Here is a 22,266-nt window from a genome sequence, read left to right on the forward strand (position 1 = left end):
CATTTCATATACATAGGGGCCGCCTGCTAAGGCAGGTGCGTCTATTTTGCGACTAACTACCGGGGTACCGATGCCAGATAAGATAATGGCACCGCCCGCCAGGAAAACGCGTCATTTCAGCGACATATGCCGGGTGTCATATTCTGCCATGTGTAGTGGACCCAATGCCCCGAGATGGGGGCGTGACTGTTTAATCGACCGTGAAGTCCTACTGTGTTTGCTAATTAGGTAGGTTGTAACACATATGCACATGGGAGACTCTGTTCGTAGGTAACTGGAGGCCTGAAGATACTAGTCGTCACAGCAAACGGCAATTTGTTAACTGTTTCAAAAGTTATCTACTTTCTACGATAGATCTGTTGCGTATATTGTGTCCATAAAGTTGTTTGAACAAAGAAACGAGTTTTGCGCTGCAGATCATTCTGCCGATGCGCTGCTACGTACGCGCTGCGCGGTAGCATCCAGTCAAGAAGTTTATATGTCAACAACAAATAAACTTCTTGCAAAGATCCGAGCTCGGCTGTGAAACCCGAGCTGCCTGCCGCTAGAGCCGCCGCCGCGCCGTGCCTGGTCGCTATCAGCGCGGCCCGCTAGCGGCGGACATGTTGATTTATCACCCGCTGCATCTCGCGGTAAGCCGAGTCAAAGGTCAATCGACGACCACATTTCAAAACCATGGCGGTGGAAAATGCTATCCCATTTTCCAAGCAAGCGCCGTCGTTCCTACGTACACTGTGAAAAGTACAAGTAAGTAAGTCGTTCCCAATTCCAAAGGAGAACCCCAAAGAAGTTTTGGGTTGACCTTTTTTGCGACATTCATAGACTTTATGGAACCGAACCGCGGTTTGATAAATGGACTCGGCCAAGAAAACGTCACGGCTGCCGCGCAATTTATTTGGTTTGTTTACAAACACGGCGGTGCGAATCCTTTTTTTGCTTGACTCTGCTCCCGTTTGCGCTACGTACGGAACAAATAATACAATGGTTCTGTAGCGCTGTTTTACTACATTAACTGAAATAAAAATCACTTCAAGTGACATATAATGCATTCAAATGAAGCAAGGAAACACCGGGACAACTCGTTTTCTAAATATGGATAATTATATGCAAACGTCATGTGAAGTCCACGGAAAGAAAAAAAGACAAAATTTTTAAGACAAAAAAATTACATCCACTCCGGGAGTGTCAATACGCCAGGACCGAAGCCTACAGACTCGAGCTGGGTTGGGTGGGGGGCGACAAAAAAAAAACGAGGCATATATAAAACGGTGACGATCTTCCCCACCAACCTCTGCTTGGAGAGTACTCGAGCAGCACATGTTGTCACCAAGTGCCATTTCGCGCCAAATCTTGTCGTGCCCAACAGGCGGTACCTAGGGCCGCGGGATCACACAAGCTGCTGCGTTAAAACTTTCTCAAGTTCTCTTGTTTTGGAACAACTCATTAATCTTTGGAAGCATGTGAACTCTGTGTTCAATCCCGGTAGTTTTTTTAACCTCCATGGCGATACCCAAGAAAATCTACTGAAAGGCGCCGCAAATTTCCGTCTCGTAAACGGTCGTCGCCTTTCCGAACGGTCGTCGCCTTTTTTCAGAACGGTCGTCGCCTTTCGGAGCGGTCGTCGCCATTTCCGATCGACCGAACTTCCGAATATCCGCGGCATGTTCGGGACTTCCCGGCCGGAGTTCTTGGAATGTGTGAATCGCACTCAGTCCATAACATGGCGACCGTAGGCGGGCCAGAAAAGTAACTTGTCTCCTCAGCTGCTGATTTTATAAGATCAGCATACGATCCTAGGCCTGGATCTTCTCCAGCCTATTCTTGTTTCCCTTCGCCAACAAACTGAAGAAGGGTTCATATAATGCCGTTTATACAAATGACAAATGAATCTTCAACCAAAAACAAACATAGATTCCGTCCCTGTGCTATATTTCTCAATCCCTGTCTGTGGTATGTATTCCTTTCGTTTATGTAAAATTCATGTAGGATTAATAAAGGACCTGCTGTTTTAGAAGGGGGACAATGTCTTACTTTGACAGGAATTTTGACAAACTTGTAAAGCTATTTTCATCCCGAAATGTCTATGTTTTGTTACCTTGCTGAATGTTAATACTTGACACATTCACCACTGCACTGTATGTAAATACGACACATTCACTGGGTAGCACATCAATGCCATGCTGGTGACAAGTGTGAAATGGCCTGCTATGCTGGGCAAGCACTGAGACAACAAAATAAAACCCGGCTGTGGTGGAGTTGTGAGTCAGTCAGTCAGGACATAATGTCCTTGGTCAGAGTAAATGCCTGCATGTGTGATGGTGCTTCCGAATGAATGTTTCTGAGTCAGACCATCCTGCAGCATTCATAAATTACATGCTCGCACAATGGGCTGTTCCAAAAATACATGTGGAGTTTTTCTCGCCCCCGTTTCAAATTCAGCAATGTATGAAAACCTACAAACGTTCTAGTTCAGAGGGGTTTTTTTTCAAATAATGTTTATTCGCATTTCAAAAGGAAACAAAGAAAAAAGGGAGAGGACATGTTCACATACAAGAAAAATAAATACCCAGAGACATTCGAGTTCAGAGTTACCCAAACCCTTCCCGTTCCAATCGAGAATTTCTCAAACACTAACCTAGTTCTAACCTAGATAATTCAACCCCCGGAACTTATAATGTGGTACTAGCACCCACGCAACTTCAATCCACCTAGCCAAGTTCTGGCCCGTCTTCGGTCGCGATGTTATCTTCAGGAAGTGTGATTTCACACATTCAAAGAACTCGGGGAAGTCCCGAACATGTCGCGGATATTCGGAACTGAAGTTCGGTCGATCGGAAATGGCGACGACCGCTCCGAAAGGCGACGACCGTTCTGAGAAAAGGCGACGACCGTTCGGAAAGGCGACGACCGTTTACGAGACGGAAATTTGCAAAGGCGCCGTGGGGAGCTTTCCTTCTACATTTGTACGATCCTCTCCGTTTTATAATAGCGCGTATGTGTTAATTGGTGGCAGATGACCTAGAGCCTAATGTTGTTTACCAAAGACACACTGGGAGGTTTTCTGGAAGTTTTGCGCTCACAAGTAGTCTCAAACGGCGATAATTTAGTTTGCAGTGCCCTTTCCTATATCTTATAATTCAGATATTCTGTTGTTGGCTTTGCTTGTGATACAGGTACATGTCAAGAGCGGGTATATTTGCGGGATTCGAGAAAAAAAAATACTAGTACATGTACTTACGGATCCGGAAAATATGACAGGAAACACGACTGGCCACGACGGGTTTGTCTTGCTCTTCTTGCTCACTGTTCTGTCGCTTGTAAAACATTCTACATGAAAATCGCGTCTACATTTCAGCTCCGAAAACATCGCAGGTCGACATAAGGAAATCCTTCACAGCTTTTTCCCGCCACATCTGGACGACCGAGGCGTCTTCATTAGCGCTGTGCCCTTTTCTTGTCATGTGTCGTTTCAGACCCGGCAATTTCGCGTAAAGTATTCCACAGACAGGACAGAAATGGGGTCCGGTGTGCGTCGTCCGTAAATGTTCAGCAATTTTGTAGCGAGCTGTCGATCTGGCTGTGCAGCGTGGAAACGGACAGTAGAAGTGCCCTCCCTCTCCTGTTGTGTACAGAGATATGATTATCTCGCAATGACTAGGTTGTACTCTAGAATCTGCCCTAAGTTCTACAAGGCTGAGCCCCCACCGTCCTGTTTCTTCGTGAGTGAAGATATCCACCGGCCGTTGCAGCAGTTCTCCGGTCGTAGAGTAGTGAACAATTACAGGATCTTTCTCGGCCATATCACAACCTCGCGTGGTCCACAACTTCACGCAGCTCTGATGCAGTTGTGTGCTGGTTTCGCGCCAAACTCTAACCAGTAACATGTGTGGTGTGAGCTTGCCCCAAGTGAGGGCAACGCATCATGTCGTCGTGCCCTTGGTTGGAAGTTGTGAAAATGAAATACAGACATGTACCAAGCTTGTACATTACATATTGTAGTGTAGAGGTATTGTTAGTAGAAAGATTGTTTTGGATGTTGACTGTAATAAAAACGTTATTGTTCACTATCATTAGAAACAAACCATCATATGTAGAAAATGAGATACACATAATTCCCCGCATGAGGAGCATAATGGTACACTCCAAACGGTCTTATCGCTAGTTTCGAGACGTCAGGGACTGTATTAATTAGGGTCGATTCTCGAGGGGGAGGTTCAGCAATGCAAGCTGGAGTCCCTGTCACATCGCAGTGTCCACACGTGGAATGTTTGTCTAGTAGGCGGTGGAAAGACAAAATCAGCCTTCGCACCTAAACGCATTACTAAAATAGTTGAGAGAGAGGATATTAAATATATTTGAAAATGAGTACAGTGACGCATTGTGGTGTCCGACGTGCCTACAACTTAAACATTTATTCAAACCAACCAACCAGTTCTAATCACCCACTAGAGCACAAATCGGGTGTTATTCGTACATCATTCCATAGAGCCGACACCATTATCACCGACTCCCAGGACAATCAGAGAAAGAACACATTACTTAATCTGTGGCTACCCTAAGTGGGCTGTACACAGGGCAACCACTACCACAATCCGAACCCTCCCACGCGGCAAAACAGGGGACTGGTGGTATTTCTATCACAAGCCCTACAGGGAATCTTATGTACACACGGCATAAAAACTTGTTTAAAACCAACTCGGACGTTACGACAGCTGTAACATGTGTAATGGCATCCAAAGCAAAACCCAGAAAGAACAGAAGTGTAGGGTGATTTGTCCCATCAAGGACATTATACAGAAATGTCTGTGTATAATGTCCTCGGTCCCACACAGTGCGCAGGACAGAAAATCAGGGGTCCTTGCCCTGAAACTTACGATCAATGAAAACCAGTTTTTCGAAGCACCCCTACTACTGATGTCATCACGCTTCGAACTTCCGGAAAGTGATCAGCGATTGCATCACACATCTGACGAAGGTTGACGGGATCAACCGAAAACCGAGTTATTTCCAGCGACCACGTCGCTTATTAACTTTCCACGATATTATCGGCAGTAATGATACGGGCCTGTGTGTGTGTAGTTGGAGAGATCTTTTTTGTTTCCCTTTGTACAGCTCTCTAATGCTGTCCCTAAGACAAACCTCATAGACATCTGTGTCGCGATGTAAGTAAACATTTCTTGCTGCTATAGCACATCGTACTCCTTATATCCTGTAGTCAAATGATATAAACAGTACCAGGAGTGCCTCCCAATACATGTACATGCTGAGGGAAAATGTTGAGAATCGTTTTCGGCATTTTCTCTAAAATATCAAAATTAATCGTCGTCTTGAATTAGCGACATGATTTTAATTACATGAGAATTGTGTTGACTTGTATATATTTCTTTATTTGGAGATTCAACATAGACAATACAAAACATGGTAATGAGGTACTCTAGCTATAGCTAATTTTAGTCTCGCCACCAAACATAGAATACAATAACAGTACGAGGGGTGTTCAAAAAGTTCTCGGCCTCACCTAGAAAATAAAGGTCAAACTCCTATTCTTTGGTATGGCTGTATACTATGACGTCTTACATCACTGCACACCAAAATTCAACTTTTTATATTCATTAATGAGCACGTGACGCCCCGTCAAAATGGGGTGGGTGAGGGCAAATCACAAAATGGCCGCAAAAGAAGCGTGTGCTGTGATCAAGTGTATCGATAAAAAGGATGTCTCCTAAGGACTTCCATGAAGACATGGTCAAGACACTTGGTGATGACTCCCCTTCTTATTCAAATATAAAGAATGGGGTTACTAGCAAACAAGCGCGGCAAGGAGAGCACAAAAGACGAACATATGTGAGGATGCCACAAATCAGCACCACGGACAATCCAGTTGAGGCCATCCATCACATGATAGTGAATGACAGATGTGAGACTGGCCAACATGTAGCAGGTTCTTTGGCCTGTGTTATGACTCTGTTCACAATATTTTGTCGAACATCCTGGGGATGAACAAACTGTCTGCATGGTGGGTGCCTCGAATGTTTTCTGAACATCAGCAGTTAAACAGGCTTGACATTTAAAGGAACGAATTCAGTCCAAACCATGCAATTTCCTCAAAACGCTTTTCACCCAAGATGAGCTGGGTTCACCACTTTCACCCCGAATCAAAACAACAGAGCAAACAATGGATGAAGAATTTTATCCGGCCCCCCAAGAAGTTTTAGCGAGTTTCGTCCTATAACAGGAATTTTCCTCTGTTTTCTGGGACAGTAAGGAAGTAATCATGGTTGACTACATGTGAAGGGGTTAAAGCATCAATGGGGAGTACTATTCAACAGAATTACGACATTTGAGGGCGACGATCAAAGAGAAAAGGACAGGAAAGCTCCGAGCTGGCGTGCTGACAATACACCTGTCCACACAGCACAGGGGTCAGCGACAGCAGCAAACGAATTTGGGTTTGCAGTCTAACCCCACCCTTCCAATTCACCTGACCTAGCACCCTTGGACTTCTACCTGTTTCCTAAACTCAAGTTCCACTTACGTGGTCAACATTTTGATGGTAATGATGACGTCATCTATGCGGTATAGGCTTATCTGGGGGCTCCAGATGCAACCTTCTTCCACAAGGGGAAAATAAAGCTGGAACATCACAGGACCAAGTGCATTGCAGTTAAAGAGGCCTATATTAACAAATAGTGTGAGAAAAAATTTACTGCCCTGACGTTTTCTAGGTGGGGCCGAGAACTTTTTGAACACCCCTCGTACATAACAAAAAAACAGAGCAGCAAATGGGTGGGAATGGGTCATTGAATAGTAAAAAGACATGATTGGTAGGCTATGTAGTAAATCGATTGGTAGGCTATGTAGTAAATCAATCTAGTACAAACCGTTTGGTATCAATAATATAAGTTTGAGTAAGTGGCAAGATATTACAGTTTGTATCAGAGTGTAAATCAGGTAATCCTCTAAGTAAAATATTACATAAAAATTGTTCAGACATGTTGTGAAAATCAAAATCAAAGCCTACCAAATTCTGAAGATTGCTGAGTAGGGTGACTCTTTGCTGATTGTATAAAGGGCAGTGTAATAGAAAATGTATATTGTACGTTGTTTTGAACGGCTGCGCTTATTTCAATTCACCGTAAAATTTGAATTGAGTGTCCATTTCGTCCAGATGTGCAATTACCGACGGAAATCAATTAACGTTTAGAATGTACTTCGGATGCCTTCATGTCCCTCCTGCCCCTTGCGTCGTCTCGCCCAAGTTTCGCGTGACTTTTCAACACGAGTTGTTTAGGTCCATTGTCATCTTCAGATGGCTAAAGGTTACTAGTATTTAAACCCAAGAACCGGTACCCTCTGTAGTTTGTCAGCTCTAACAGGTGGTAGATCTGTGCCGTGCTATATTTCCGGCTTTAATTTGAGGCGAGGTTTCATAGGCCCGAAAGCATCCAATGATAGCCCATAGAAAACAACGGTACAAACATAGAAACACAAACTATACATACAACATCTTATATACATTTTGAAAAAAAAAAGAATTTCTGTACTGACAATCTGACCTCAGAAGACATTGTATTATGGTGTTGTTGGCCACGTCTGCTACGTTTTTCTGAAAACGTAAGGTGACCGGCCGAGGGAGTACGTCACTCGCACGGTTGCGCAAGGTGTAAGTACGTGGTCTGCACGCCACAATTGGCGTTAACCTAGCGCTAACCGTAACCCTAGGCCTGCGGCACTGCCCTAACCCTAGGTGTATGCGAGTAGGCTCTCCAAGAAAAAAATGTTCAGAACCGGTATAGGGCTGTTTCCACACTTTCGAACGTTTCTTATCATTTTCACGGAAAGAAAAGACTTGTCATCACTTGTGAAATGTGTTTGCATAAGTGATTTCATGACGTTTAAGACACTTTTGAACTTACGAAATCAACCTAACCGTAACCCTAGGTCTGCGGTACTGCCCTAACCCTAGGTGTATGCGAGTAGGCTCTCCAAGAAAAAAATGTTCAGAACCGGTATAGGGCTGTTTCCACACTTTCGAACGTTTCTTTTCGTTTTCACGGAAAGAAAAGACTTGTCATCTACTCGTCTTCCATCCCCTGTGAAGATACAGGGCATGCACCTGTCTTAAACTATGGACAGGCGCAGATTTAGGCCTATCGTTGATACTTGTAACACCTTAGAGCGACATAGATGCTGTTAAAATCAATACACGTACACTCAATTTTGAACAAGGGTAGCCTACAATACTATACAACTTTGGTATAAGACGTTGACCCATTGTGTACACCGTTTTATTGATTTTTAACGTTAATTGGAAAAAAAATCATTAGAAAGCCCTCTAGCGATAAGCATCAAAAGTGTAGCATGCGAAGATATGTTTTAAGAATTAGGGCAAATATTGCAATGGAATTGTCTGATAATCACGTAAAACATCATTCGTTTTGTTAATGTAAAAAATGTACATATGCTACGGTTAAAAATGTAGATATCCTAGCTAGATACATAGAAACTGCTGTAAAATGAACACATTTTATCACAAAACCCGAAATGTTTTGTCCTGGGTGTCCCCAAAACTTTTTTCCATCAAAATTGCACATTTCTGTGACCGGCAAATTCAATGATACTCATGTTGGGCTAATCCGCCAATATCGAAATTTTGAAAAATTCTAGTCTATGCCTACTCGCATAAACCCAGGTAAGGGCTATACGGCCGACGTCTGAAGTCTCGCCGCAGCTTCATGACGGCCCAAGGCCTCGGGTGAATGGCACCAGCGACCCTCAGGATAGAGCTGTGGAAGGAGAGTCACCCAAGTAACAGCAGGGCACTCCCTCCCCCAAGCGAAACACTGCCCCCAGGGACCGACATGTACAGAAGGGACTGGGTCGCCCTGAACCGGGCAAGGGCAAAGGTGGCCAGGACTGGGGACAACCTGGCACGGTGGGGCAAGACCACCAGTACAACTTGCAGCTGTGGACAGGATCCCCAGACCATCCAGCACCTGATACACGGTTGCAGGCTTGGACCTACCTGCAGTGTGGAAACAGCCCTATACCGGTTCTGAACATTTTTCTCTTGGAGAGCCTACTCGCATACACCTAGGGTTAGGGCAGTACCGCAGACCTAGGGTTACGGTTAGGTTGATTTCGTAAGTTCAAAAGTGTCTTAAACGTCATGAAATCACTTATGCAAACACATTTCACAAGTGATGACAAGTCTTTTCTTTCCGTGAAAATGATAAGAAACGTTCGAAAGTGTGGAAACAGCCCTATACCGGTTCTGAACAATTTCATCTTGGAGAGCCTACTCGCATACACCTAGGGTTAGGGCAGTACCGCAGACCTAGGGTTACGGTTAGGTTGATTTTATCTTAAAAGTCATGAAATCACTTATGCAAACACATTTCACAAGTGATGACAAGTCTTTTCTTTCCGTGAAAATGATAAGAAACGTTCGAAAGTGTGGAAACAGCCCTATACCGGTTCTGAACAATTTCATCTTGGAGAGCCTACTCGCATACACCTAGGGTTAGGGCAGTACGTATACCGCAGACCTAGGGTTACGGTTAGGTTGATTTCGTCTTAAAAGTCATGAAATCACTTATGCAAACACATTTCACAAGTGATGACAAGTCTTTTCTTTCCGTGAAAACGAAAAGAAACGTTCGAAAGTGTGGAAACAGCCCTATACCGGTTCTGAACATTTTTCTCTTGGAGAGCCTACTCGCATACACCTAGGGTTAGGGCAGTGCCGCAGGCCTAGGGTTACGGTTAGCGCTAGGGTTATGTTTGTAGCCTTAAGATTCACAGTATAAGTAAGAACTCCTAGATGTATTACTGCTAGTCTTCCAGTACCCCCAGTACCTCTGCGATTGATTGTCACTTCTCAGAAATTGTTCATCAACTTCCGTGCCTAATCTATAGAACTACTGTACCCTATTTTCCTTCTACACCACCTAGTATGCATGCAATGGAGGTTTACGAAATTCTGAAACACCTCAATGCCAAGAATAGCAGGAATATTTCCAAGAATGGTAAAAATGTTTGCTGCTGAATTAAGAGATACACTTTCCCATGTTTTCTCCTGCTCATCGGAGGAGAAACTTATTTCCCAAACAATCTCCAATTCCACAGAAAAGTAGTGTGACATGCCTAGTAGGGTAAGTTCACTTGAAGAAGGACATGTTGAAAATAGTTTTCGCTTTATATCCTCATTTTCAAACGTCTGGCGCCGGTCGTACAACTGAAGAATAACACTCCGCGCCATTAGTGAATTGTATTTACTTTAACGTTCTCGGACGCTTTCAGACCTATGAATCCACCGGCCGCTCAGCTTTATGCTGGGGATATCGATATTATAGCACGGCACCAAATGGACCACCTGTTATAGCACAACTGACACTGTTTTCATACTACAGTGAAATAACTTTTAGTCATCTTAAATTACACTGAATCTGTGATTTGATTGTACATCGGCCATGTTTGACATTTGTGTTTGAATTTTGAAACCGTGCGAGTACCGGCGACGCGCGTGCCCCGTACAGACTATGAGCGTACAGCGCACTTACTCCGTGAAATGTTCTCACGTTAAATTGCTGTACGGACAGCGCACGTAGCACGTGCGTGCCGCGCATATTGGTTGCGTGTTCCGTGTTTACTCCACACTGCCAAGTTCACCTGCTCAATGACTAGGCAGAACACGCGTGCACCGTACTAGGTGCTCCGCACGGACAACTGACGGACGACTGCCAACCCGTCTCGAAGATGCGCAAGAAGGCACAGAAGAAGACACCTGCAACTATAACCAGACAAGACCCAAAGAAACGGGAAGACGACAGGGTGGCTAGTGAGGAAGGTGGCAGGAGGGAAGAATCAGATGGTTCATCGCACCTGAGCGCACTTGTAACGTGCGAGTAAGGAAACCGTACGTACGCCGCACGTGTAGGTACGGCCTTTACGCGGTAACGTATCAATCGTATAGAGATCGGAGGTTGTAAGCACTCACCACTTGCGCAACGAACGATACACGCAGCCGCTCACGGCCAATTGTGGCGTGCAGACCACGTACTTACACCTTGCGCAACCGTGCGAGTGACGTACTCCCTCGGCCGGTCACCTTACGTTTTCAGAAAAACGTAGCAGACATGGCCAACAACACCATAATACAATGTCTTCTGAGGTCAGATTGTCAGTACAGAAATTCTTTTTTTTTTCAAAATGTATATAAGATGTTGTATGTATAGTTTGTGTTTCTATGTTTGTACCGTTGTTTTCTATGGGAAATACCATCATTGGATTCTTTCGGGCCTATGAAACCTCGCCCCAAATTAAAGCCGGCAATATAGCACGGCACAGGTCTACCACCTGTTAGACCTGACAAACTACAGAGGGTACCGGTTCTTAGGTTTCAAATACTAGTAACCTTTAGCCATCTGAAGTTGAATGGACCTAAACAACTCGTGTTGAAAAGTCACGCGAAACTTGTGCGAGACGACGCAAGGGGCAGGAGAGACATGAAGACATGTACAGTATACGAGTCAACACAATTCTCATGTAATTTCATATCATGTCGCTTTAATTCAAGACGACGATTAATGTTGATATTTTAGAGAAAATGCCGAAAACGATTCTCAACATTTTCCCTTCTCTGTTCTCAGCATGTATACGTGTATTGGGAGGCACTGTTTATATCATTTGACTACAGGATATAACGAGTACGATGTGCTGTAGCAGCAAGAAATGTTTACATACATCGCGACACAGTTGTCTATGAGGGTTGTCTTCGGGACAGCATTAGAGAGCTGTACAAAGGGAAACAAAAAAGATCTCTCCAACTACAGGCCCGTATCATTACTGTCGATAATATCCAGCCTGAAGTCATTGAAAGTTTATTAGAGACCACATCCGTAAACCCCTGGACAGGCACCAGCTTCAAAAATGGTGCTCAAACTTCACCAAACTAAAGTGCTTTTCTACAAACTCTGTTGATTGGTGATATTATACATCTTGTGCATCAGAAAACCCCAAATGCACCAAAAAGCACCCATGGGAAACGGAAGAAAATTGCATTTCTTGATGATTATTACATAAATCATATCAAATGTAATATTTTCTTCTGTTTTCCATGGGTATCTTACAGGATACCGCTATACCAGGTTGCAAAAACTCTGTGTGGTTAAGTCAATTTGAATACCCCCAGCGAAGTGGGTGTTGGCTCCCCTAGCAACACATAGCAACCACCTTTGACCTCAAGTTTCCCAGATTTTGCCCATTGTTCGCTAATCGCCCTCCCTCCACCTAGTGTGAAAACTTCCCGAGAGGGGTGCCGCTGGCCCAGGTGAGATGTTACCTGGCACCCTGCAGGGGTGTGAAGGGCTGTTGGACAGTACTGTCTGGGAAGGGAAGCAGGATGTGTATTGCGTGCAACGTTACAATGCTCCAGACTGTAGTATTCATGGCAATTTCCCATTTTGCAAGTGATGACTGGCATGCATGATAATTTAAGGACATTTTCAAGGACATTATACGATTGTTTTGAAAGAGTTGTATTATATCTATGCTCGGAATGAAATACCAATACTACAGTTCACATAATTTGGCATTTTTCTTGTTTCTTGAATTTCTTTTTTTATACATTAAAGTAATCGACATAAAACAGGCATATCATTCTATACACATTGTATATCCATGTGCAAATAACAACGGGCATATCAATCTATACAGTTACACTGTACATGTATATCCATGTGCAAATAACAACAGGCATATCAATCTATACAGTTACACTGTACATGTATATCCAACTGTAACAACAGGCATATCAATCTATACAGTTACAATGTACAAATTAATACAATAGGCATATCATTCTATACTGTTGCACTGTATAACCATGTGCAAGTAACAACATATTATCTACAAACATGATGAATAATTGCAACAGTCCTTACTTTTGCCACTAAAATATCATTTACAACATCATCAGAAAACACAAATTCTACACATTAAGGAGGTTTCGACCCTTCTAACAACTGGTCAGCATATCAAAGCATAAACTTTAAATGCAGTACAAGAAGAGTGAAGTACAAAGAAGAAAAGCCATGGAACGCGGGGGACATACAGGGCGTTTTTACAGGAGGGGGGTGTCAGACCCCTTCCTAACCAGACTGTCATTTTTATACCGCCAAGCCTGGAACGCGGGGGACATACAGGGCGTTTTTACAGGAGGGGGGTGTCAGACCCCTTCCTAACCAGACTGTCATTTTTATACCGCCAAGCCTGGAACGCGGAGACATACAGGGCGTTTTTATGGGAAGGGGATGTCAGGCCTCTTCCCAACCAGACTGTCTTTTATATACCGCCAAGCCTGGAACGCGGGGGACATACAATTTTGTACAATACTGGATATACGATGGTTTCCTCATGCCAGGTCATATGAATGTAGGTCAAGGATGAACAGGGTTCTCCCCTCGAGGGCATGAACCAGGGGCTTGCTGATTTTGTGGAAGTGCTGGAATGGGTTGATCCAATCCACCGAACCCATTTCAACCATCCACAACCCTGTTTCTCCATCCTTCTCCCCTGTTCCATACCACCTGATGTACGCCATTTCGTACATGTCATTAACTAGGAGGAAGTACTGGATTCGTCCAAAGTAACGCACATCTCCTAGCTTTATGCCTACAATAGAGGAAATTCTCCTCGCCTTTCTTCTCGTCTCCAGCTCCTCGCACCTATACTCTAACAGACGGTTTGTAATGGGATGGCGCGAGGAAGCTGCTAGGTACTTAACTACTTTTCTAGCATTTGTGGAAGTTGCGTTTACTTCTGACAGATGACTGCTTAAGTACAGCTCATCTGTCTCTACCAGCACAAACTCCTCTGAAGGGGGTATGGTCCCCTTCAGGTGTCCCAGCTTAGCACTGGCCACATCTACTCCTACTTCATTCTCCTCCACGTCTTCTACCTCAACCCCTTCTTCCTTGTCGTCGTCCTCGTCCTCTTCATTCTTCTCACAAGGGAGCTCGCTGGTATCCTCTAGGGGGTCAGGTCCAGTGGTGGGCATCTTCCCCGCAAGCTGAAGGATGTTGCAGAGACTGTGGACCTGTAAAACAATGTCAATAGTTGTAGTTCCTTTCTGTCTGGCTCAAACTAAATCATTGGTACAATAATCCTTTATGTCCTGACCCAATCAAAAATGACAAAATATAAATAAAGAACACAAAGCATAGGACTATTTGACCACTCAAAAAAATCTTGGTTCAAAAAGTAATATGAGATCAAGAATGACAAACAACTATATTTGAATTTAATTGATAGGTTCTTGCATACCACAATAATTACACAAATTAAGTCTGGACTATTTACCTTGTATGCTTCCCTTGCTGATTTCGTTGGATGACTTTTGTTGGTCATACGCCTTAGTACGAACTGCATATATCTTTCGTATGGCATCATCCAAAGGCTGGTCAGTGGTCCATACTGTTTGATGATGGGGGCCATGTGGTGGGGCAAGTGCACCATCAAGGTCTGTTAAAAAAAGATGACAAACTCGTGATTAAAAGAAAGTCAACATATGATACCTTTAGATAGTGGTTGACTTACAGTGACAGTGGTACTATAACTACATTTGTATAAGGATAACCGGGTGATGAAGAGAGGAAAGACAGATATAGACTACTTCCAGCTTGTATCTTGGCAAGGACAACTGTGGACGTACTGGCCTCAACCATTTCTCCCGCATCCACAGGCGTGTACTTTTACTCCTTACAATCACATCGATATCAAATTACATTTTCTAGCCTCTCTATACAAAAACATTTAAACTTTGCTTTGTGTCTCGCATAAGTACTTCACGCGAAACTTCATGAGTATTTTGTGGCCTGTACTGTATGTCACAGCAAACAGCTCTTATCATCTCTATGTTTACATTTGTATTATGTTTTATGAGCAGTGGATTCACATACGCACAACAAGTGCTTCCTATCTACTGCTCAAAAATCCAAGTGAATGAAATAAAATAAAATAAACAAACAGCTCTTAAAGTTAACATGCATTTTTAACAATTATCATACCTTTATGGCGAGGGGCAAGTTTCTTTCAACGAGACTAAAGGTCTCATGCACATCCTTCTCCAGATCTGCAATTGTTGCCATGTCTGCTACAGGCGATCCCAGTGCTTTTAGGGTTGCACACAGTCGAAAGATTGTTGTTCTCTGCTCTGCAGGGAGCATCCCTCTCACCGCATACTCAAGGATGCCATCTATGGCAAACTGGTACAAAACAAACAGACATAAGGGAAGTTCCAAACTCAATTTAACACACGAGCACCATCATTACATTTTTGACCAAATATCAGAGGTGATGGCAGGAAATTTTGTGTGTGTGGGGAGATTTCCCCCCTAGTGAGCGCCGGTGCAACCAACCTAGGTGGGTCCTGTGGCATGCTCCCCCCCCCCAGGAAAATTTGAAATTATAACCCCCTCAAACGCCATTTCCTGCATTATAATGCACAGCTGATAAATCAATCAGAGTGCATGTTATCTGAGGTGAACCAATCAGAGCTTACAACTTGCGGTAATATTTTTAATGGCTCCCGTGTGACTTAAGATTACAAATGGCAGCACAGGGCACGGAAAATACATTTTACAAGTGGTATAACAGGTAGAAATCGAACTGTTTGATGGCTGTTCATTACAATCTAGAGAAAATACACTACGGGTTGGGGGAGATGCCCCCGGGTTGGGGGGGATGCCCCTCAACATACTTTTGGGGGGGGGCACCCTGTGCCGATTGCACTGAATATTGTAAAATAATAAAGAATGCCTGATACTAGAGGATACATGTACATATATATACCAAGCGGAAAAAAGCACATAGCAAATTTAGATGTTGTGCTCAATGGTAGTGTAGATTAAACAACTTACCAGTATCCACTCAATGGTCTTCATTCCCAGGGGTTTGCTGAACAGGGGTCTCACTTTAAAGTCATAGCCAACAGGAACGATGATCGATTGCAGTCGTTCATCTGCTATGGCCATCTCCTGCCGATTCAGCTGGTACACCTGTACTTCCTCTCTTGCTCTTTTATTGGCATTCCCTGTTACAGTGTCCGATCTAATATAACAAAACAAATTAATGCTGTCAATACACCTAAATATTGATCAATAAAGTATCAAAAGAATAAACGGGTACATGTACATGTGTTAATGTTAGTCATAAAGGAGCACACTCCAGTTTATTTTGAGCCTCAATTCAATTCTCCACACCCTCGATCAAGTCTCTTACAGAACATACATGTAATTCAGAAACAAAATATGTGCATGGGACCAAAAAATTTTAGGGGAAAGGATTTTCCAATCAAAATAATGCATAAAACTGATCATTTTCATAAACACATTACGTCTCGTTTATATTTACCAAATTTTCTGAGTTTATGGTACATTTCACACAGACCTGTGTGTTTTCTACGGTGCGTATGATGTAACTAAAATGAAACAAGGTGTATTCTATATACACTTGTATGAAATGTACAATAAGATGTTGTTTCCACCTGCAGGGAAATCTCCATTTCTCCATCTTGACCACTTCATTGAAGTTGTGTTTGTGGCCCGTTAGCACTTCAAAGATGTTATGGATGATATTCTGTAAATAAATCATTTAAATGTTAAAATCATTACGATAATGTTGGCATGACTGTAGTGCAAACATGAGAGAAATTGTGCATACTTCAACATGAAACTAATGTACACCTGATAGTGTTCTTTTCCTGTGATTTGCATGAAGGTGAAGCTTTGCACACTTTGCAATACTTAACAACGTATTGCAAAGTGTGCAAAGCTTCACCTGCATGCAAATCACAGGAAAAGAACACTATCAGGTGTACATTAGTTTACTTGTTATTCTTGGATAGGTCTGTATGTCATACAAGTGAAGGCAATTTATTTCAATGATCAGAGTGATGAATATGGTCATCTTGTTCTTTTGATCTCATCAGACGACAATGGTTGACATGCATCATATAAGCTGCCATGTTGTACAAGCTGTGTGCCTTGTCTTAATAACAATTGAAGAATAGGTTCTGTATATACCTGTGTCCTAGTGTTTTATTTGACATATACATGTACTTGAGACATGCAAGGGGGAACAACACCCATCAATGCCATGTGACACAGTAAATCATGAATGAACTTGAACTTACTTTAGCTGTGTGCATCCAGTCAATGTGTACGCGGTCGATGCTGTAGGTAGGAAGATCAGCAAAGACCTCTCTCCCTGTCTTCCCCGTGGTTTCAATCATTGTTTTCCTTGATGCCTGCAGGGCCCTATGTTGAAGGCAAAAGAAGATTTTGATTAAACATTATAAATTACAAACAAAATCAACAAACCAACAGCGGATTCTATTATCAAAATGGTTTTAAAATTAGGACCAATTTAGATTTAGAAAAATCGATAAGCCATTTGGGATTTTCAAAGACAGATAAATTTTTGCAGCACGTACCGAATACCCGCAGTGGTTCCCTGAGCCTTCATTTCATTAATCTTTTTAGTTAGATCCTCTACCGCTGCCCCGTAGGCTGTCTGATCTTCCTGAGGAGGAGGTGGTCCTCTATGTTCTGCCTCCTTTTCGGGGAAGTGGTCGGTGTCGAGTCGAAGGGGGTGGTCCATGGGCAAGAATTGCCTGCTTCCTCCAAAGGTTGTCATTCGATGGGTGTTGTTGTAGATTGCTGGGTGGAAAAGCAGAGCATTGCACTTGTCAATATAAAGTAATATAAGTTTTACAGGGGTGCCAGAGTATACAGTGCAATTTTACGGAATACAGTGCAATTTTACGGAATACAGTGCAATCGCATTAGTATACAGTGCAATTTTACGAAATACAGTGCAATCGCATTAGTATACAGTGCAATTTTACGGAATACAGTGCAATTTTACTAATGACGTTGAATCACGTGACTAATAGACCCGGTTTTCCGGGACGCCGCTGACGGAGCGTACTCACGCATTTCTGTGTTTGTCAAGCGATCTTTGACCGTTCTCGTAGATAGACCTTTAGTCAAATCACTACATACTACACACAGGGCATGTTACTGCACAGGGATCATTTCGAATTCGCTCGAAAAAGACAGAAATATGTGAGTCTAGCGGCGTCCGCCATCTTGAAGCTGAAGAGAAAGGGTTCAAGTCACGTGATTCAACGTCATTAGTAAAATTGCACTGTATTCCGTAAAATTGCACTGTATACTAATAAGATTGCACTGTATTCCGTAAAATTGCACTGTATACTAATAAGATTGCACTGTATTCCGTAAAATTGCACTGTATACTAATACGATTGCACTGTATTCCGTAAAATTGCACTGTATACTAGTAAACTTTGACTCGAGGAGACCTCAACAAGTACAAGTACAAGTACTAGTAAACTTGCACTGTATTCCGTAAAATTGCACTGTATACTCTGGCACCCCTGTTTTAGTAACTATAACACAGTCACAGTTTTGTAATACAAGGGAAAATGTGTTTGCAGGCAAAGTAAAAACACTTACCTTTCAGTTGGCAGTAACAGCATGCTGCTGGTGCTCTTGCGCCCTGGTGGTATGTACACTTGCATCTCCCTGGCCAGTCAAAGACGAAGGCCACCATATCTGCCGTGATGGTGACATACTCATTCTTCCAGGCGTCCCAGACTTCCACCCCAGTCAACATCTGTAGCACCTCATCCACCATCATCTGGTGGAAAGGGTTCATTTCATGTGGTGCTGTTGGACCTGCAGTGAAATAGAAAGGGCAGTGTCTAATTGTAGATATCCAAAATGTCAACCTCACAACTGAATTAGCTTGGATAGTAAGTGAGTCTATAAAAATGGGTTACAATTGTGGTGTCAATTTGGTAGTATGAGAAAGCAGTACTAGTATACATGTAGACTGGAGCTCTGTTAGAACTGTTCAAGTAACTGCCAGGCAATCTATAACGTTAACACTACCAAACCTTGGCAAGACAGTACAGTGGTGTAATTACTTTATATTCTGGGTTAGGTGAGGCAATCTTCTTTATGTACAACAGACTGTACATGTACATAAATTCCTTATCTGCTGTCAATATGTTACAAACACAAAGTGTCTTCAAGAGCCCTCTGCCCATGTTACCACAACGGTAGTCAGGGACAAACTGGGGTCAACGTTAGCCGAATTTATTGGGTTCTTATATAGACTATACGTATTCACGTGACGTCATCACCCCTGTTCCCCGTGCGCCGCCATGTTGTGGTACCATCCCCAAGTCGGCAACGTTTTGCCAACAAAGTCCATTGATTTTGTCTTTTGACGTGTATTTGGTTATGGAAACGACTCTTACACACAGATTAGTTCAAGGCTTACAGTGTCTCGAGGCCTACAGCGATTTTAGTTTCTGGATAAGTAGGAAGATTTAGCTGACAAGAACGATGTGATCGGGAAGCTCTGTGTGGAGCGACCATGTCGATTTGAGTGCCGCGGCTGTACGGCCGGTTAAGGTTTCTGTCGGACACAGATACTGTAGTTGTTAGTGTCTTGTTTCATAGAAATCCGTCACAGAACTAACGTTACACCTGTCTGATAAATCGTTTTCATGGTTGATCTGTTTGTTTGACTTGTTTTCGTGCGGGCTCACTAGTTCCTTCGTACGCCGCCACTCATACTACAAGACGAGTTTTACAACTAGCAAATCATAAAATTATCCGATCTATGTGCGCTTTACCGGCCCCAGACCACATCCGGCCACGAGGCAAAACACATTGATTATGAAGCAAAAGGGTTTGAAGGAAGATAGTGGGTTGCTTAGAAAATATTTGCCAAGTTTACGGAGAGCTGCATACGGCTCCGTTATGGAGCGGCAGCATTTGGTACCACAAGATGGCGGCAGCCTGCTCGTTGCTAGGGCGACCGACCAGTTGCTACGGCATGGGTCACGTGACTGAATACGCCCTATAGTGCAAGCCTGGCAAATTAAATGTCATTTCGAGTGACGGTGGAAGCCATACAAGACAAAGCACATACCACACATACACGCTACTATGTGACTCTAAAAAATTTAAATATTTCTAAAGACACAAAACTCTTTCAATTGTCCTTCAGCCATACCTCTTTGCCTCATAATCGTTGTACAAATCATGCCATAACCTAACGGTAAATGAATGAATGGTAAATAAAAATTAACAGAAAAAATCACCTGGAATCAAGCCTACGAGAAAGTAGAACCCAGTCTTGTCCCGGATGTCGGGTGGAAGGTTGAAAATCTTCATCGTTTGCGGCCATATACTATGCGGGATCCGCAGATGGCTGAATGGCTCTCCGCCGTCTGTCGAGTATCCGAAGGCCAGACATCTTGGTTCACCCTAGAGAAATTGATAACAATTCCTTGCTGCATCACCATTTCAACAACTTTTATTAAAGACTTATTTAAAAGACCAAGTCAGCAAGCCGACTCGTGAGTCGTAGTGGCTCTCTTATACTCTCCAAGCAGAGGTTGGTGGGGAAGATCGTCACCGTTTTATATATGCCTCGTTTTTTTTGTCGCCCCTCTCCAAGCAGAGGTTGGTGGGGAAGATCGTCACCGTTTTATATATGCCTCGTTTTTTTTTGTCGCCCCCCACCCAACCTATGCCCCGAGTCGCAACCTGAAAGGACAAGGGGAGGAGTACTTCTTTGAGAAATGTGTTGAAGTCCCTCCCCGTGCCCCTATTTTCCGCAATCTGTGAGCTGGGAGCGGAAATAGTTTTACAAGGGTGTCCAGCTCGCTGCGGGACGAATCCAGTCAACCACGCATATCTCATTAGCATGTCACCATCTGACCGAACAGCATCACAACGTAGCAGAGTAAACATGTTTACGTTTATAACTATTATATAGAGGTTCAAAATCAACACAATAAAATATGAATTTGTTCTTCAAAGTATATTAAAATATTCTATTTTACCGTTACGTATATTCATAGATTTTAAGTGTTTCTGGTCATTATTTCTTTCTTACCTTTATGTTTGGATGCGGTGCATTCTATCTTTCTGTTCGCGCCATACTTGTTTACCAGGACAAACTCCCGCGAATATTTTTCTTATTCCGGAAAGTTTCTGATTTGCCATGTGAATTTTGTGAGCCCGTCCTGTATGGTGAATGAACGAGGCACCCATGGCGTTGGAAGCTAGGATAGTGGATGCTCTGAAAACAGAGGGACTTCCCCTTCCCTGTCGCCATCCCAACGAAAACATCCTTGCCCTCTAAGGCCGCCAAAACGGCTTTCAGCTGGTCGGGACGGACCTCAAACCCCCAGACGTCTTTGAAAACAAGCTTGACTCTGTCCATGTCGGTCCCGTCCGTTAGACATTCAAACTGAGTTGAACGGAAACAGGCGAGTAACGGAAAATCGCCAGGCCGTGTCGCCAGCCGGAAGTTGGAATTTTGGTTTCCCTGGCCGGGAGGGCGTAATTCACACCTACGCGCCAAGTAAAGTCGCCACTACTTGTTAAGTGAGGTTTGATAGGGTAACAAATAGCTGTTAATAGCCTTTCAGGTTGCGACTCGGGGCAGAGGTTGGGTGGGGGGCGACAAAAAAAAAAACGAGGCATATATAAAACGGTGACGATCTTCCCCACCAACCTCTGCTTGGAGAGTACGCGACTGATGCTTCGCCTCTAAAATAGATCTTTTAGACTGTGCGAGCTTGTGATGCAAAACTAGAAAATGATAAGAGTGTGTAAAACCAAGGTAAAACCTGTGGTAAAACTTACAAGTGTTGTCCCATAGAATCACAAGAGTAGTGTACATCTGATGTTTATCATGTATGCAATGTACAATCTTTATTCAATGTAGTCAGGTAAGGAAGGTTGAATCAGGTAATGAATGTTAATTTGTTCTTGCTGCGAAATCATTTAACGCGTTCGGTAGCGTTCCTGCTTTGGAACACACGACTGCCTGCAACGGCGCCGGATTGTGAATAAAATTTAATATGTCCTTGTCTTGCAATATACTGTGCATGTTTCAGAATGCATGTTTTATTTTTCAAGTCATGCAATTTTTTTCAGACGAGTAAAATTGTATGCACGTTTTATTTTCAATCGATTTAATTTAATTTTAAATTTCAACCCTGTATGACTAGCCGTAAACACCGACGTCAAAGAAAATAAACGAAAGGATCAATATTTGTGGAGCCTGGCGGTGTTTCCAAACGTAATCCAGGCAAAAATCCTTGCATTACATCCATAGAGAATACAGGTCGTTTTGCTACATTGTCAGTTTGCT

The 22,266-nt window shown here is 43.2% G+C and overlaps 1 protein-coding gene across 1 annotated transcript in view; it reads right to left on the minus strand.

The window, feature by feature from the left end:
* Nucleotides 1-12,455: 12,455 nt before the first annotated feature.
* LOC109473434 overlaps nucleotides 12,456-22,266 on the minus strand; it is a 12,309-nt gene continuing 2,498 nt past the window's right edge. The window contains exons 2-9 of the mRNA XM_019773293.1: nucleotides 18,540-18,723; nucleotides 17,495-17,720; nucleotides 17,195-17,318; nucleotides 16,547-16,638; nucleotides 15,921-16,110; nucleotides 15,069-15,266; nucleotides 14,362-14,523; nucleotides 12,456-14,098 (exon numbers count right to left, since the gene is read on the minus strand). Of these exons, the coding sequence (XP_019628852.1) occupies nucleotides 13,415-14,098; nucleotides 14,362-14,523; nucleotides 15,069-15,266; nucleotides 15,921-16,110; nucleotides 16,547-16,638; nucleotides 17,195-17,318; nucleotides 17,495-17,720; nucleotides 18,540-18,723 (1,860 nt within the window). The 3' untranslated portion in view covers nucleotides 12,456-13,414. The remainder of the gene's footprint in view (nucleotides 14,099-14,361; nucleotides 14,524-15,068; nucleotides 15,267-15,920; nucleotides 16,111-16,546; nucleotides 16,639-17,194; nucleotides 17,319-17,494; nucleotides 17,721-18,539; nucleotides 18,724-22,266) is intronic.

Source organism: Branchiostoma belcheri, unplaced genomic scaffold, assembly GCF_001625305.1.
Source record: "Branchiostoma belcheri isolate BF01 breed outbred unplaced genomic scaffold, Haploidv18h27 scaffold3, whole genome shotgun sequence".
In the NCBI taxonomy this organism is placed as follows: Eukaryota; Metazoa; Chordata; class Leptocardii; order Amphioxiformes; family Branchiostomatidae; genus Branchiostoma; species Branchiostoma belcheri.